At 37.9% G+C, this 17,751-nt stretch overlaps 1 protein-coding gene across 1 annotated transcript in view; it reads right to left on the minus strand.

The window, feature by feature from the left end:
- The window catches only part of LOC136042718 (major facilitator superfamily domain-containing protein 8-like), a 54,327-nt gene that overhangs the window by 15,119 nt on the left and 21,457 nt on the right, over positions 1-17,751 (minus strand). Inside the window, exons 4-6 of the mRNA XM_065727679.1 lie at positions 15,487-15,701; positions 7,968-8,120; positions 1,846-2,000 (exon numbers count right to left, since the gene is read on the minus strand). Of these exons, the coding sequence (XP_065583751.1) occupies positions 1,846-2,000; positions 7,968-8,120; positions 15,487-15,701 (523 nt within the window). The remainder of the gene's footprint in view (positions 1-1,845; positions 2,001-7,967; positions 8,121-15,486; positions 15,702-17,751) is intronic.

The following is a 17,751-nucleotide window of genomic DNA, read 5'->3' on the forward strand; positions in this document are numbered from 1 at the left end:
AATGATCGAAGATATCAGTAACTAAAATTGAGTTTTCCTTCAAGCAAAGCATAGAGAAGATATTGTCAATCAAAGAAGCTGTAACATTAGTTACTCGTGTGGGAATGGATGTAGCTGGTAGAATTCCTGCGGCAAGCATGGTTGAAAGAAAATCAACTGAAGCCGAAGAATTTGAATCCATCAAATTTATATTAAAGTCACCCATTATGATTAACTGACACGGACGTTTCAATATTGTGTCAAGTATTTCCTCAAGATTCCGAAGAAACAACGAAACCGCGCCACTAGGAGAACAATAAATATTGCCTATGATTAGATCAATACCATTAACTCTAATTTCTATAAATTGTGACTCAAAGATACCTTCAAAATTCCTTGATAAGTCATCCCGTAAGCAATAATACAAATTACTAGATATATACATGGCAAGACCTCCTTTAGCCATCTTGCAGCAGTTTATATGTTCCACTTTGTAGCCATGGATATCCAATAGGGTTTCATTGCCAGAATCCAAAAATGTCTCGCACAAACCAACAACATCAGGCTGTCCATCCGAAACTATTTGTCTTAAATTATCTATTGACGAGGAAAGACCCTGAATGTTAAGCTGAAGTGCAGTCAGAGAATAATTTCTTTTGGTAACCTCCTCTCCCCCCAATTCCGAAACATATTTACTATTACAAACAGGGTTTATATTAGTCAGGCTTTGATTAACCTGACCCACAGAATTATTCACAATACTAATTAGATCAAAAGGATTATTTTCAAGCTCGCAAAGGCGTCTCTCACGACTTAAAATATTGACAAAAGCAGGTTTAACTTGGAGTCCATTTAAGTCACCAGATGAACAAAAAAGACATCTTTACCTAAATCTATTAAGAAAGAAAAACCTGTCAAAGGATTTTAAACACATAAATAATTAATAGCACAGAAGGTACTATCGGGATGAACCATGAGCATGGAAAAAAAATGAAACGAAATAAAAAGAAACTGTAAAAAAGAATGACTTAGGAAAGGATACGCATCAAGAAAATATTAACCAGTCACATACTAATACATTCATGCAAATAATTTATTTTGCGTATACGAGTTTCACCAGGAACTTTGGCTAGAATTTGACCATGATCAGACCAAACACTTCTTGGGCCAAAGGTGCTACGAGCCGCGTTTAATAGATCCCGAGGCTTTTTAGTTAGGTTTTCTAAAACAAATACACCTGACTTTGCCAACTTACTTTTTGCTGCAAACACTTTACGAGCAGTATCTAAGCTTGAAAATTTTACTAGAACTGGGGCGATTTTCACATTCTCAGTTTGATTAGCAGGCATGCGGAATCGATTAGCCTTTAAGAGGTCCATTTCTTTAAAATCTTGCAAGCCCATTATTTGTGTTATTACTCCATTAAGATTTTCTCTCAGTTCCACATTGGGGTTTGGTTTCACACCGTAGAAAATTAGGCTATCAAGTAAGGCATCCTGCTCTAGTTGGTCAAACTTCTCTTCTAATTTAGAAATTTTATTTTCAAGCAAGTTCACTGCATTATAAAGTTTTTCTTCCCTTTTTTTCCCCTTTTCTTTCTCTTCATCAATGACCTTTAGCTTCCTACCTTTATCAGTGGGCAAACACGCAGGTGGATCCCTGACTCTCTCGACTCCCCAAATTCCTACCCGGGTTGGTTTTCCATCAATTTTCAATATGATACGCCTCTTTTTTTGTGTTTTCGAATTTTGACCCCTTCTCTTCGAATATCTATTGGCTGTTAATATCCTGTTTATTTGTTGTCTATAATACTATAGATAATTTACTAGAAACTGGTGAAAGTGGCTTAACAAAAATCAATTTTACCTGAGAAATGGGACCGAGGAGCTTGGCATACAAACTGTTCACCATTGCAATTCCGAATGGATACCCTATTGAGGTAAACATGTATCCAATGTAGAATTGCTCAACTTTGACCGCTGGCGTAAACTCGCACCAAGGTTGCTCGTCATATGGACATCCTATAAGTAAAAAAAAAAAAAAAAAACAAAATCAAATTTTTTTTTGAGTGTAGCCTATTTGGTCCCGTTGTTGAAGTCAGCAAGAGAAACTCGCAGAAACATAGCAGACCCCATAACGCCATCCAGGCGTTATTCATGCAAATGTAGATTTGAAGTCAAGGAGGGCATTTTATTTTTGATGGCAGAAAATTTAAGAAATTTTCCATTCTAGTGAAGAAAAACTCGTCTTGAAAAGCAAAAACAATTTTTGTCCCAGGGAGGGCAATTTTATGGATTACGGGGTTCGCTGTCTTAAAGAAAAAAAAAAGAACAAACAAGTGAATGAAAAGTGCACTTCACAAGTGCATTTATTCCATTTATTAACCACCTTATATATATATATACGTACATACACGCACATACGCACATATGCTAGGTGAATATATATATATATATATATATATATATATATATATATATATATATATATATATATATATATATATATATATATATATATGTATCTACTTTTTTAGGGATCTACTTTTTATTGAATTTAAATTGCGTAAACTATTCCAACTTCGAAATTAAATATCAAGAGTAATTGCTGTAAGGATACCTATATGACTGTTAACAGAGAGGAAAAAATTCAATAAAAGGTATTCAATATTGGTCAAAATCTTGGGCGAGCGTATTGAACCCATGGTGGTAGAAAATTTAACACACACACTTATATTGTGAACTTCATGAACTTTCAAACAGTTCGTGGTAACGAACTGTAGTAAGGAGCGACCCGGCTCAATAGAAACCAAAACTCTAAAAAATGGAATTTTGATACCAATAGCTACATTAAGAGATGCTGATTTTAAATATATAAGTTTCATCAAGTTTAGTATTACGCACCAAAAGTTACGAGCCTGAGAAAATTTGTGTTATTTTAGAAAATAGGGAGAAACACCCCCTAAAAGTCATAGAACCTTAACGAAAATTACACCATCAGATTCAGCGTATCAGAGAACCCTACTGTAGAAGTTTCAAGCTCCTATCTACAAAAATGTGGAATTTTGTATTTTTTGCCAGAAGGCAGATCACGGATGCGTGTTTATTTGTTTGTTTTTTTTTCTTTTTTCTTTTTCCTAGGGGTGATCGTATCGACCCAGTTGTCCTAGAATGTTGCGAGAGGGCTCATTCTAACGGAAATGAAAAGTTATAGTGCCCTTTTTAAGTGACCAAAAAACTGGAGGGCACCTAGGCCCCCTCCCACGCTAATTATTTTCCCAAAGTCAACGGATCAAAATTCTGAGATGACCATTTTATTCAGCGTATTCGAAAAACCTTATAACTATGTCTTTGGGGACGACTTACTCCTCCACAGTCCCCGTGGGAGGGGCTACAAGTTACAAACTTTGACCAGTGCTTACATATAGTAATGGTTATTGGGAAGTGTACAGGTGTTTTCAGCAGGATTTTTTGGTTGGGGGGAGGGGTTGAAAAGAGGGGGATATACTGGGGGAACTTTCCATCGAGGAATTTGTCATGGGGGAAGAAAATTTCCATGAAGGGAGCGCAGGATTTACTAGCATTATTTTAAAAAAAAACAATGAAAAAATAAATATGAAAAATTTTTTTCAGCTGGAAGTAAGGAGCAGCATTAAAACTTAAAACGAACAGAAATTATTACCCATATGAGGGGCTCACCTCCTCCTAATACCTCGCTCTTTACGCTAAAATATTTTTAGTAATGTCAACTATTTATTCTACGGCTTTTGTGATTCAGGGGTCATTCTTAATGAATTGGGCCAAAATTTAAGATTTATTGTAAAGAGAGAGGTACTGACGAGGGGGCGAACCCTCTCATATGTGTATAAAAACATGAGAATAAAAAATTTTTTACGTAAGCTAGTTTATAAGTTACGTATATCTTTTACTAATAAAAAGATTCGTAAAAAATTAAAAGTTCTAGTTGCCTTTTTTATTAACCAAAAAATTGGAGGGCAACTAGGCTTCCTCCCCCACTCTTTTTTCTCAAAATCATTTTCTCAAAATTATGAGAAAGCCATTTAGCCAAAAAAAAACAAAAATATGCAAATTTCGTTTTAATCATTTCTCTGCGGAGAGCCAAAATCAAAACATGCATTGATTCAAAAACGTTCAGAAATTAAATAAAAAAAAACACGTTTTTTCAGCTGAAAGTAAGGAGCGGCATTAAAACTTAAAACGAACAGAAATTACTTCGTATATGAAAGGGGCTGCTTCCTCATCAACGCCCCGCTCTTTACGCTAAAGGTTTTTACTGTTTTAAAAAGAAGAGTTGAGAGAAAGAGTCAAACTATAGCGTAAAGACCGGGGCGTTGATGAGGAAGCAGCCCCTTTCATATACGAACTAATTTCTGTTCGTTTTAAGTTTTAATGTCGCTCCTTACTTTCAGTTGAAAAAACTTGTTTTTTTCATTTATTATGAATTGTGAGAAAAACCGGTCTTCTTTAGTGTGACGAAAATAACGAATTCAGTTACTTTGAAAAGGATTATTTTGAAACTAATTTAATTGGATGAGAGGTCAGCTGTTTGACAGCATGGTGAGTAATAAACTGATTTGATTTTGGACTTTGGCTAATTGTCCATATTTGTTAGTTATACCATTATGACGGAATATGTACATTCGTCGGTGTTGAATTTCGTGCAATCAAATCTTAAAAAAGGCGTAAGTGATGAAATTATTGCTAACCATGATGTTGGTTTTTTCGATGAGAAGTCTATTATGGCGGCTAAAATAGAACTTTGGTCTCATGTTTACGAGGGTGAACGTGTGCAAAGACGCCAAGGCGATCAAGCTAATTACTGTCTCATTAAGGACATGATGGAAATCTTCCAGAAATGCGACAGCGAAAATTTGTCTTTGCCTACATACGTGATTATTTTACCTACCGAGGTTCCTGTTATTCCTGCTGTGGCTTATTCTAGCTTCGCCTTAAGGCTTGTAAGCATTGATTCGGAACTTAAGCAAATTCGTGAGAAGATTTCGTCGTATGATCTTAAATTCCCCCCTCTTAGCAGCCCTGGTGCTCAATCATTGAATCCCGATCTGACGACCGTTGTTATTTCTAAAGTCCCATCAGAATTAGATAATCCTGCCAAGAGTCGCGAAATAATAGACTCTATTCCAAGTCATGAATGTATTCATAGCATTAAGCCTTCTGGCGATAAGCTAGTGGTACGAATTGACAAGATTGCTGCAAGGGACTTTTGCAATGCCGTTCCAACTGTAATGAGAGATTGTGACGTCAAAGTAAAAGAAACGAAATATATTGGAATCATTAAAGGTATACCGACGAATTTTGATGAGGGAATGTTAATTGATTGCAACAATATTACTCATGCGAAACGAATAGGCAATTCTTTGGCTGTTAGAGTGTTTTTTGAAAACGCTGTTGCGCTCGCTAATGCACTTCGGCTTGGTATAAAGATTGGGTATGAGGTATATCGAGTTTACGAATACCAACACCCACCCAAATGCTGTTATAATTGCCAATCACCAAATCGCTTAAAATCAAATTGTGATAAAGAAAAATGCTGCTCCCGTTGCGCAGGGCAACATGAATCCTCGCCTGATTCTCCGTGCCAGGCTACACCAAAATGTGCGAACTGTCAAGGCAATCATGTGTCAGTCTCAATGAAATGCCGAATTCTTCGCGAACTTCTGTCGAAACGATCGTCCTATACTAGAAAATGAGTGCTAAGACTAACTTCACTCTATGTTCGTTCAATATTAACGGTACTAAGGATAAAGACGTTTCTTTAGATCAGAAATTAGAAAATTTTGATGTTTTATTCCTCCAGGAGCATCTCCTACCTTTAGTAAGCTTAAACTCCCTACAGAGAAGTAACGAACACTCAGTTTTTTCTAAAAGTGCACGCAAAACCTCTGACAGACCATCAGGTGGCCTAGCATGTTTAATAAAAAAGACGCTGTTTTCACCACCCCCTTTATGCTATCACGAGAGTGATTGTTATATTGCTATTCGTCTTGCCAACCTTGTCCTCATTAATGTTTATCTCCCCTGCGACCAGAAATCCCTCCGAAGTTTAACTATATTTACAAAATCTTGCGCATTAATAAAAAGTCTTTTGAATGGCATTGAGAGTTATGGACTGGATTGGCTATTAATTAGTGATATGAACTGTAATATTAACTCTTCATCAGTGCGGAATGAGCTTCTTTTAGATTCCCTACCGAATAGTTACAAAATTTTGAAGAAAGATGCCTCCCATTCCTATATCCATAATAGTGGCTCACTTTCGGACATTGACCATTGTATCATTTCTTCTGGTCTCATCTGTGGCGAAGTCCATGTTGATCAGGATGAGCGTGATTACGACCATCTCCCCCTATCACTCACTGTTACCCTTACTGCTACTGCTGAGAAGAACCTTCGTCCCAATTCTAGAAAATGGATTTCTAAAAGAGAATGGAACAAAGCTGACTGGCCTCTTTATTTTTCTACGCTTGTTAGCCTCCTATCAACGATTAAAGTCCCTTTTAATCTGTTGTGTACTAGCGTTGGGTCCCCACAAGCCAGAATTCAGCTTAATATTTATTATAGCCACATTGTATCGTGCTTAAAGAGGTCTGAAGAGGTAGCTGTTCCCCTATGTCGCTTTAGAGCACAAACAAGAAGTTCAATTTGGAAGAATGACCCAGAGCTCAAAACAATAAAAAATCGGGCTAAATTGTGGCTAAAAATTTGGATAGCTTGCGGCCGCCCTTTAAGGGGTAATGTTTTCGATATTAAACAAAGAACTAAGCTTGATTTTAAACGCTATCTTCGAAAAATTAGGTACAATGGTGCCGAATTTCCTAAGTCTCCTAGCCAGTGGAAAAAAGTGATTAATGTCGCGAAGTTTGATAGATCGCCTACGGCCGACCGAATCCCTAATGTATCATGGATCAATCATTGTAGTAACATTTTCGATACAGTGATATATGCGGCTCATTTTCGTTTTGCCAAGCTCTGTTCTAATCTGTTACCAAAGAAAATCATTCAAGGTCATGTACCTCCCGTTAGTGTTGACCGTGTCAAAAGAAGTGTAGAGAGACTTAAATCGAAATCTTATGATATAGACGGCATCAGTGCTTTTCACCTCAACACCGATTCGGAGGAATTAGTTTATCACTTGCAGTTACTTTTTCAGATGTGTTTATGCTCTTCTTTAGTCCCTGATTCTTTTTTGTTGGTAACATTACGTCAATTTTGAAACGTGGTAAGGACCCAACTAGTTGCGCTTCATATAGGCCTATTACGGTTGCTTGTACTTTAAGTAAAGTATTTGAATATGTTTTGCTCCCTGATCTCCTGTCTAATGTAGATTATATGTCTAATCAGTTTGGCTTCAAGCCGTATATAGGATGCCAACATGCTCATCGTGCTATAGTTTCGCTATTACTTGAAGCGCATAAAAATGGTTTTGAGGGTTCATTTTTGTGCACTCGATGTTTCAAAAGCTTTTGATTCAATATGCCATAGCCAACTTTGGTATGCGATTGTTTTTTGGTATTTCTTTGGGAAACCTGTTTTACCACTTTTCTTATGATTGCTGTAGCCAGCTCTTCAAACAATTTGAAAGTTTCCAAATGCTGAAAACTTGTAGGAATTTCGAGTTTCAAAAACTGTCTCTAGTTTAAGCTTTTAAAATATTACACCGAACAAAATATTTTTGCTTTTTCATCCGCCTTTTTAATTTCTTCCTTTTAAGCATCCTTTAGTTTCTGTTTTGAAGTAAGACATTAGAATAGGCAGTTAAATAGTCCCTTTTTTATTATTATAAAAATAATTAAGCTAATGTAAAAGCGTCCGGAACCTAAACATTTTGGGTTCCGCTTAAAAATATTCAGAAAAACAAAGCGTTCTGGCGCTAAGTAGCTGACTTATAAAAGTGACACTAGAAGTTAGCATGCTGGTAGGAGGTTATTATATCGCATCAGTTTTTACCTGGACTGACGGTTTCATTGCTTCCGCCGCAGCCTCCACTTCCACCGGCTTTCAGATGGAAAAATTCTGGCATAGACTGAGATTCTCCATAGAGCATCAGCATGGTTGGTACATCGTAGGCACGGTCGTGATGCACTTCGCTGATTATATCGTCTTGAACAAAAGTGATTGGAATAAATAAATAGAATAAGCTATATATAAGGGATGGGCAGACGCACCATTTTCAATCTGGCTTTTTAAAAGGAAAGGGGTTGTATAGTCTTGATAAGTTATTTTCACTTCGTAAACTGAAAAAAGATAATTAGCTTGGCTCAGATATCAAGTGGCACATTAATTGATATTCCGTGAGCTTAAACCTTTATTTATAAATATGTCTCTCATTTTGGAACCTCCAAAAAGATTGTAAAAAGAACTGAATTCTATAAAAATTACATATTTATAATATATATTTTATATATAATTATGTTATATATTATTTTAATTATAATTATATTATATTATAATTCATACTTTTATCGCACCAGTATGGTGGATGTTTCTGTCTTTCTTTTTCGGGAACTTTGCATCCCCCGTTTCTTCTATGGGAAAACTAGGTGTTTTGCCTCTTTTTCCAATTTATAAATTTTTATTTCATTTTTCAATGGCTTATGTTTTGTTCTGGGATATAAGGACACTCTGCCATTTTTTTGAAAGTCATAAGCCTGACTTTTCTACCCCAGCAAAGCCCTTCTTCCACATGCTATATAACTGGGGTTTTCGGGGATCCTTCCTTTCATTCCATTTCAGAACGTTTTAACGACGAGACTCCTGGTCGCCTTTCTTTTATATAGACCTTTTCCCTTGCATTTTATACTTTTTTGCGTTATAATTGAAATAAATTTGTTTGTCCCATATTAATTTTGACTTAATCACTCGGTAAGCTCGTTTTCCCTCGATCGAATTTTTTTCTTTTTCGGCATTTTTGTTGATATAGCTGTGGATTTACGTTATGGTACCTGGTTTCATTTTAAATGAAACACCTGGGTCCAAGTGTATGGAATGAACTACCAGTGAGCATTAGGGTGGCAGAACACGTACCTCAGTTTAAAAAGAAATTAAAATATTATTTTTTGGGAAAATATGTTTGGGGAAAGGGTGGGCGTAGGAGGGGGTAGTTGACTTTTAATCACTTTTGGCTACTAAATGAGGAGCTAGCCCCTTCAGTTTCCGATCGATTGAGCCTTTTTCAAAGTTTATACGACAACAAACGGCCATCTTAAAATTTATTTCAGATTCATTTTAGGAAAATACGAGGTGTGAGTGTGCGGGGGGGTATCCACCCTCCAATCACTTTGAATCTTAAAATGGCTACTATATCTTCTGATTACCAATCCAATTAACCCTCTCCGAGTTTATACAACCACTCTTTCTATACAAATTCTTGATGCCCCAGGGCATAACTTACAGCCCTTCCCCTGAGGGCTGTGGGGGATTGTCATCCTCAAGGACGCCATTTCTGGACCTTTTAACAACACTGAAAAAAATGGCTATATCACAATTTTGACTGGATGTGCTTGGGGAAATGGTAGGCTTGGGAGGGGGCTAGTTGCGCTCTAATCACTTTTTACTATTAAAAGAAGCACTAGTCCCTTTGGTTTCCAATTAAATTATCCTTTTTAGAAGTTTCTAAGACAACAAATGGTCGTATCAAAATACCTATGAGATGCATATTGGGACATACGAGATTGGGGGGGGGGATCAGACACTCCTCTGAATCCCAAAGAGGCACTAGAACTTCTGATTACCAATCCAATGAACCCCCTTTGAAATTTTTACGATCACCATTTGTGTAAAAGCCTTAAATACTCCCAGGGCATAATTTAAAACCTCCGACCTGAATGCTCTGGGGGGTGGATGGTCCTAAAAGACATAACTCTCAGACTTTTCAACTACGCTGAGCAAAATGGTTATCCTCGAAATGTCTATCTCAAAGAGCCTTTTTACAAGTTTCTAAGACAACAAATGGTCATCTCAAAATGCCTGTCAGATGCATTTTGGGAAATACGATGTCAGGGGGAGGGTATTCACACTCCGATCACTCCGAATCTTAAAGAGGCGTTCTATCCAATGATCCCCCTCCGAAGTTTATTCGATCACCCTTTCTATGTAAATCTTAAATGCCCCCAGGGCAACCCTTGCCCTGGGGGCTGTGGGGGAGGAGGGTGGGAGGATCACCATTTCTATATAAATTTTAAATGCCTCCAGGTCATAAATTACAAACCTTGTCATGAGGGTTGTGGTGGTGGTGGGGGGGGGTGATCCTAACAGAGATAGCTTTAGGACTTTTCAACTACGTTGAAAAAAAAATTGCTATCTTGAAATTGGGGTGATTGTATGTGGTTGGGGAAAGGGTGGGCGTGGAAGGGGATTTAGTTGCCCTCTAATCACTTCCTACTATTAAAACAGGCAATAGCCCCTTCAATTTCCAATCAAAACGACTTTTTTAGGAGTTTCTACGACAACAAATTGTCATCTCAAATTTCTATCAGATGTATTTCAGGAAAATACGAGGTGTAGGGGGGGAGGTATCCGCCCTCCTATTACTTTGAATCTTAAAAAGGTACTAGATCTTTTGATTACCAATCCAATGTGCTCCCTCCGAAGTTAAACGACCAACCTCTCTATAAACCCTTTATATGCCCCCAGGGCATGACTTAGAAGCCTTGCTCAAAAACATAATTTCCTGAATTTTTGACTATGCCGAACAACATGGCTGCTTAAAATTTTTATTGGACGTGCACAGGGAAATTATGGGAGTGAGAGGAGCGTTAGTTGCCCTCTAATCACTCTCAACTATAAAAAGAGACACTAGCCCCTTCAGTTTCCAATCGACTGATCATTTCCAAAAGTCTCTACGACAAGAAATGGTCATCTCAAGACTTCTATTCGATGGATTTTGGAAAATATGAGGTGGTGGTGTGTCCATCCTTCAATCACTCTGAATCTTAAAAAGGGCACTAGTACTTCTGATTTCTAATCCGACGAGCCCCCCTCCAAAGTTTATACGATCACCCTTTCTATATAAACCTTAAATCCTCCCAGGGTATAACTAACAACCCTTGCCCTGAGGGCTGTGGGGCAAGGCTGTGATCCTAAAAGACATAATTTTCGGACTTTTTAAATATATTGAATAAAATGGCTGTCTCAAAATTTTAATTGGATGGGTTTTGGGAAATGGTGGACGTCATAGGGGGTTAGTTGCCCTCCAATCCCTTTCGAATATTAAAAAAGGCACTAGCCCTTTGAATTTCGAGTCGAATGAACACTTCGCAGTTTCTATGACAACTTCTTTGATACGAACTGCCCTGGTTTAAAACCACCACCCCCCCCCAATTGTGCCCACATCGCTCTTTCTGATTCTTTACTTAGGCAGCTTATTTTCTTATATACCTATAAGAAAGAGAGTGGAGCATCTACATAGGATTCGAGGTCGGAAAAAAGAGGTTGGAAGCTCTACTTAGGATTTGGGGTCAGAAAACAAGAGCTAAGAGCTCATATGGCACTTGTGACGAGGCGAGAAGAGCTAAGAGCCAAGAGATCATATGGTATGAGCTCTAACAAAATTCTATGAATCAATAGATTGATTTAAAAAGGAAAATAAGAGGCTTAATTCCGGTCAAGATTTAAAATAAGAGCTCTGAGTCACAAAGTCCTTCTAAATATCAAAATTCATTAAGATCCGATCACCCACTCGTAAGTTACAAATACCTATTTTTTCTAATTTTTCCTCTCCCTTTTGCCCCACAGATGGTTGAATCTGGGAAAACGACTTTATCAGGTCAAATTGTGCAGCTCCCTGACACGCCTACCAATTTTCATCGCCCTAGCACGTCCAGAAGCACCGAACTCGCCAAATCACTGAACCCCTCCCCCCAACTCCCCCAAAGAGAGCGAATCCAGTACGATTCTGTCAATGACGTATCAAGGACATTTGTTTATTCTATCCACCAAGCTTCATCCCGATTCCTCCACTCCAAGTGTTTTTCCAAGATTTCCCCCTCCAACTCCCCCCAATGTCAAAAGATCTGGTCGAGATTTGAAATAAGAGCTCTGAGACATGAATTCCTTCTAAAAATCAAATTTCATTACGATCCGATCATCTATTCGTAAGATAAAAATACCCCAATTTTCATGTTTTCCAAGAATTCCGGTTTCCCCCTCCAACTCCTCCGAATGTAACAGGATCTGGTCGGAATTTGAAATTAGAACTTTAAAGCACAAGATCCTTCTAAATATCAAATTTCATTAAGATCTGGTCACCCTTTCGTAAGTTACAAATACATCAATTTTCAAAATTAACCCCCCCCCCCGCCAAATTCCTCCAAAGAGAGCAGATCCGGTCCAGTTATGTCAGTCACGTATCAAAGACAGGTTTCTATTCTTCCCATCCAGTTTCATCCTGATCTCACCGCTTTAAGTATTTTCTAAGATTTCCGGTCCCCCCAACTGCCCCCCCCCCCAATTACGCTTGATCCGGTTGAGATTTAAATTAAGATATCTGAGTTACGAGATCCTTCTAAATATGAAATTTCATGAAGATCCGATCACTCCTTCGTAAGTTAAAAATACGTCATTTTTTCTTATTTTTCAGAATTACCCCCCCCCCCCAATTGAGCGGATCCGTTCCAATTATGTAAATCACATATGCAAGACTTCTGCTTATTTTTCCCACCAAGTTTTATCCCAATCCCTCCAATCTAAGCATTTTCCATCATTTCAGGTTTCCCCACCCCAAACTTCTTTCAATGTCACCAGATCCGGTCAGGATTTAAAATAAGAGCTTTGAGACACGATATCCTTCTAAATATCAAATTTCATGGAGATCCAATCACCCGTTCGTAAGTTAAAAATACCTCATTTTTTCTAATTTTTCAGAATTAACCCCCCCCCCCCCCAACTACCCCAAAGAGAGCGGATCCGTTCTGGTTATGTCAATCATGTATCTAGGACTCGTGTTTTTTTCCAATCAAGTTTCATCCCGATCCCTCCACTCTAAGTGTTTTCTAAGTTTTAGGTTTCCCCCTCCCAACTCCCCCCCAATGTCACCAGATCCGGTAGGGTTTAAAATAAGAGCTCTGAGCCACGATATCCTTCTAAATATCAAATTTCATTGAGATCCGATCACCCGTTCGTAAGTTAAAAATACCTCATTTTTTTTAATTTTTCAGAAATACCCCCCCCCCAACTACCCCAAAGAGAGCGGATCCGTTCCGTTTATGTCAATCATCTATCTAGGACTTGTGTTTATTCTTCCAACCATGTTTCATCCCGATCCCTCCACTCTAAGTGTTTTCCAAGTTTTAGGTTTCCCCCTCCCAACTCCCCGCCCCCGTCACCAGATCCGGTCAGGATTTAAAATAAGCTCTAAGACACGATATCCTTCTAAACATCAAATTTCATTGAGATCCGATCACCCGTTCGTAAGTTGAAAATACCTCATTTTTTCTAATTTTTAAGAATTACCCCCCCCCCCCGACTACCCCAAAGAGAGCGAATCAGTTCCGATTATGTCAATCATGTATCTGGGACTTGCGCTTATTTTTCCATCAAGTTTCATCCCGATCCCTCCACTCTAAGTGTTTTCCAAGATTTTAGGTTCCCCTTCCAACTCCCCCCAATGTCATCAGATGCAGCCGGGATTTAAAATAAGAGCTCTGAAACACAATATCATTCCAAACATCAAATTTCATTAAGATCTAATCACCCGCTCATAAGTTAAAAATACTTCATTTTTTCTATTTTTTCCAAATTAACCGGCCCCCCACTCACCCCCAGATGATCAAGTCGGGAAAACGACTAATTCTAATTTAATTTGGTCCGGTCCCTGATAGGCTTGCCAAATTTCATCGTCCTAACTTACCTGGAAGTGCCTAAAGTAGCAAAACCGGGACTTTAGGTTTCCCCCCTCCAACTCCACCCAATGTCATCAGATCCGGTCGGGATTTAAAATAAGAGCTCTGAGACACAATATCATTCCAAACATCAAATTTCATTAAGATCCAATCACCCGCTCATAAGTTAACAATACTTCATTTTTTTCTATTTTTTGCGAATTAACCGGCCCCTCACTCCCCCCCAGATGGTCAAATCGGGAAAACGACTATTTCTAATTTAATCTGGTCCGGTCCCTGATACGCTTGCCAAATTTCATCGTCCTAGCTTACCTGGAAGTGCCTAAAGTAGCAAAACCGGGACCGACAGACCGACAGACAGACAGACCGACAGACAGACAGACCGACAGAATTGGCGATTGCTATATGTCACTTGGTTAATACCAAGTGCCATAAAAAGAGAGTAGGTTCTACGTAGGTACGAATACACCTCACCCCTCCTACTGCAATGCCTTGCTTAAGAAATGGCTGAGGAATTTTTCTCGGTCCTTTTCTCGCCCCTTTTTGGACCCTGTTTTGCCGTTTCCCCTCTTTCTTACAATTTCCCCTCTGCGTTGGGGTGGTCTTAGCACAAAGATGTGTCGATTCGGTCGACTATTTTTTAAGGCCACTTTCTTCGGCATTTTATTTTGGATGGGGCAGTGAAAGGAAAAATTTCTTTGTATATTTAGCTCCCCTTTACCCAAGGGCTTACGAGTTGCCCGATTTTCGGCCCCCTATCTCCTTTCACGACAAAATGCTTAATTCTTTAGAACTTGAGTCCTTTTATCCCTTTACATATTTATTGGACCTTTTGACAATTTTGAATAAAACAGTTGCCTAAAATTTTGACTGGATGCCTTCTAGTGCTATGGAGAAACCGGATAGCAAAAAAAAGCACGAATGGGGTCAATAACTACTCTTCAGTCACTTTCGAATACGAAAACGGGCACTATAACTTTCATTTAAAGTCAAATGGGCCCCTTCCATAGCTTATATGGCCACCCCGACCATTTGATCTTGTGGAAGGAGCAAAAAAAAAACATTCCATTCATACGGTTTTTTATAGACATTTTACCATAAAAACAGCGAGTGATCCTGAAAAAAGTTCAGCCAACAAGAAAAAAATATTTCGCAAAACAGAATTAAGAAATTCTGAATTGAACAAAATGAATTAAGAAAAATCCAAAGATGTTTTTTTTTTAGTTTGGGTCTTATGAAGTACAAGTTGATCGACTAATAATATAAACCAGGTGGCGTTATTTTATCAAAATGAATGGAGGGAAGGCATGATACAAAATCTAGGGAGGAGAGCCATTTTGATGAGTTTTTTGTTATAGTTTTTCCATAATAACACAAAAAAAAACTTTCATTCAATAAAAATACTGTACCAAAAAATTATCTAAAGAATCTAAGGGGGAGAGGGGTAAGAAAATAAAAAGCAAATGCCCCAAGTCAATAAGGGCAAGTGTCCCCAATTTACATGCCTAGGAAAAAATACGGTTTTAACAGTATTTTCTACACGTTGCCACAGTAATCTTTTGACAGACTTTATAGAGGCAACCCCCTTTTTGCTGTCTATTATGTCAAAATTAAACAAAGTAAATTACCAGAAACGAGGTGACTGCTGGCCATAGAAACAGTGTCATTTTCCCAAGGGGTGGTTAAAACTGAATAAACGGTTGTAAGAATTGGTGCTTCTGTAACATTCGAGCCATTATTGCCTCTTTCAACAGGGGGAGGTCCAGAGTACGGGAAATACGCGAATCCTGCAGCTATAAGTGGTATAAAGCCACAGAGGATCATTACGTTCCGTTCACCAATCCTAAGGAGTATAGCAAAAATTTAGTATATTTATTTGTCAATAGTAGTCTTCAACTTCTTTTTTCACCTAGCTAATTTCAGTTGTAAAAGACTGGCATTGAACCCAACCTCAGAAAAAACAACAAACACCAGAAAATTAGTCACTTAATTCTGGGAGCGTATATCGTTTCTATTTAGATCAATTTCTATTTTATTTGGATTTTGTAAAGGTAAATAAAATAGAATTTTTTTCTACAAAAAAAAGAAGTTATGACTCTTTTTTTTTACTAGACCCTTGCACCTCAAACAAAAACAAGTTGCTAAATCATTGTTATTCTAAGCGAAACGGCATGTATACACAAGGGGGATGGGAAACTTTTCACCCCTCAAAAAAAAAAAAAAATCCCAGTAAACGAAGCTGGACCTTAGCGAGTAGTGTGAGAAAACATAAGATAAGAAACTGATATGTTACTGCACATTAAGGCGGTAGCCATTTGACACATACTCCACCTACTTTAAATATCCAAACTATCTAAGGTTTCTTATATATTTTCGTATAAGCTACCTTAAGGGTTTCTGGGCTCGTATCCCCCTTCCCTATGGAAAAAATTGAAGACCCTTCAAGAAGAATTCTGACATGTCAAGTTACTCAGTTTGGTATTGACACTTTTTAGAATGTATTTTTTTAAAGAAGGTTTGGGTAACTCAATTGATGACGACTATTTTTTCCAAGGTGATCGAGTTCCCGAGCAGCCAGGGTCAGGGCAGATCTAGAGAAAAATTTTGGCTGGCTTAACCAAGGGCCCCAATATGACTCGAGGCGGGCACCTAATTAAAAAGTTTATCTTAAAAAAGATTAAAAAAAGAAAAAAGAACGGAATAAGTGTGCCAGAAACGTCTTAGGAGGAGGGTCCCCCCTCCGACCTCATGTATCTGTTCCTGGCCTACATTGCTTTTAATTCTTTCATTCATCTAATTTCGACCAAATTAGCTATTTAGTTAAAATAAATAGATAGATAAATTTATTCACACGAAAGCCCTATTGGGCTATTGGTTATTTAATTGGTCACAAAACTAAAGTTAAGGATTTTTTGAGGGTGGAGGGGGTTTATTATTAATCAAAACTTACCATTCAAATTCCGGGTATTTTCGGATATTTTACCAAAATATCCGGAAATATCCTTCAATCCCCTAGCACATTCAGCTATCAGTCTCTGTCTCTTATCCATTCTATGCTCCTGTCCAGATTTCAATTTTTATCCATTTTAAACTTTTAGCTACAAGCCTACCATTCAATATGTCAATCTGAACAGACAAACAGCTATATAACTATGCTACTACGTTTATGAAACGTCTTAAAAGATATCACTTTTATTTTCAAACAGGTTTTCGTGAAATGGGGGAAATTTCCATGTTCATAGAACAATCTTTGCAGCATTCAAAGATTTTTATGCAAATTTGGCAGATATATTCTGAACCAGCTGGAGATAAATAATTTTAATTCGTTTTAAGTTTCAACTTTGCTCTTTACATTCATAGGAAAGCTTTGTTTTTAGTTGTTAATTGGGTAAATCACCTACGAATAATTGATCCAATTGACAAGTATACCTAAAAAAAGAGTAAAAAAAGAAAAATGGACGGAATGTAGATGAGGGCGACCCCCTGGATCCGTTCCTGGCCAGGATAATGGGCTGCATCACTATTGGGACCCCTAAAAGCACGGGCATTATAGATTAGCATTGACAGTGAATACACCACGAAATTTATGCTATAGGACTTTTGTAATAGGTTAGATAAGTAGTTAGAAAGAGGGAAAGACTGGTAGAGTTGAAGATATCAAAATTCACCATATTTTAGAAAATATACAAGTACAAGAGGAAAGCAACTTTCAAAGCATTCCCACGCCTTAGAACCTTTGATTAGGAGTCTGTAGGGGGGTTGATTTGGAGTAACAGATAAGGATTTTATAAGGTATTGGCTACCTAGAGTATTTACTATGATTATAATAGCATTTTTTACAGGCACATCCCAAATATATGGCTTTGAGGGTAGTTGCGAGGGTTGGTGAAAGT

Source organism: Artemia franciscana, unplaced genomic scaffold, assembly GCF_032884065.1.
Source record: "Artemia franciscana unplaced genomic scaffold, ASM3288406v1 Scaffold_1852, whole genome shotgun sequence".
Lineage (NCBI taxonomy): Eukaryota > Metazoa > Arthropoda > Branchiopoda > Anostraca > Artemiidae > Artemia > Artemia franciscana.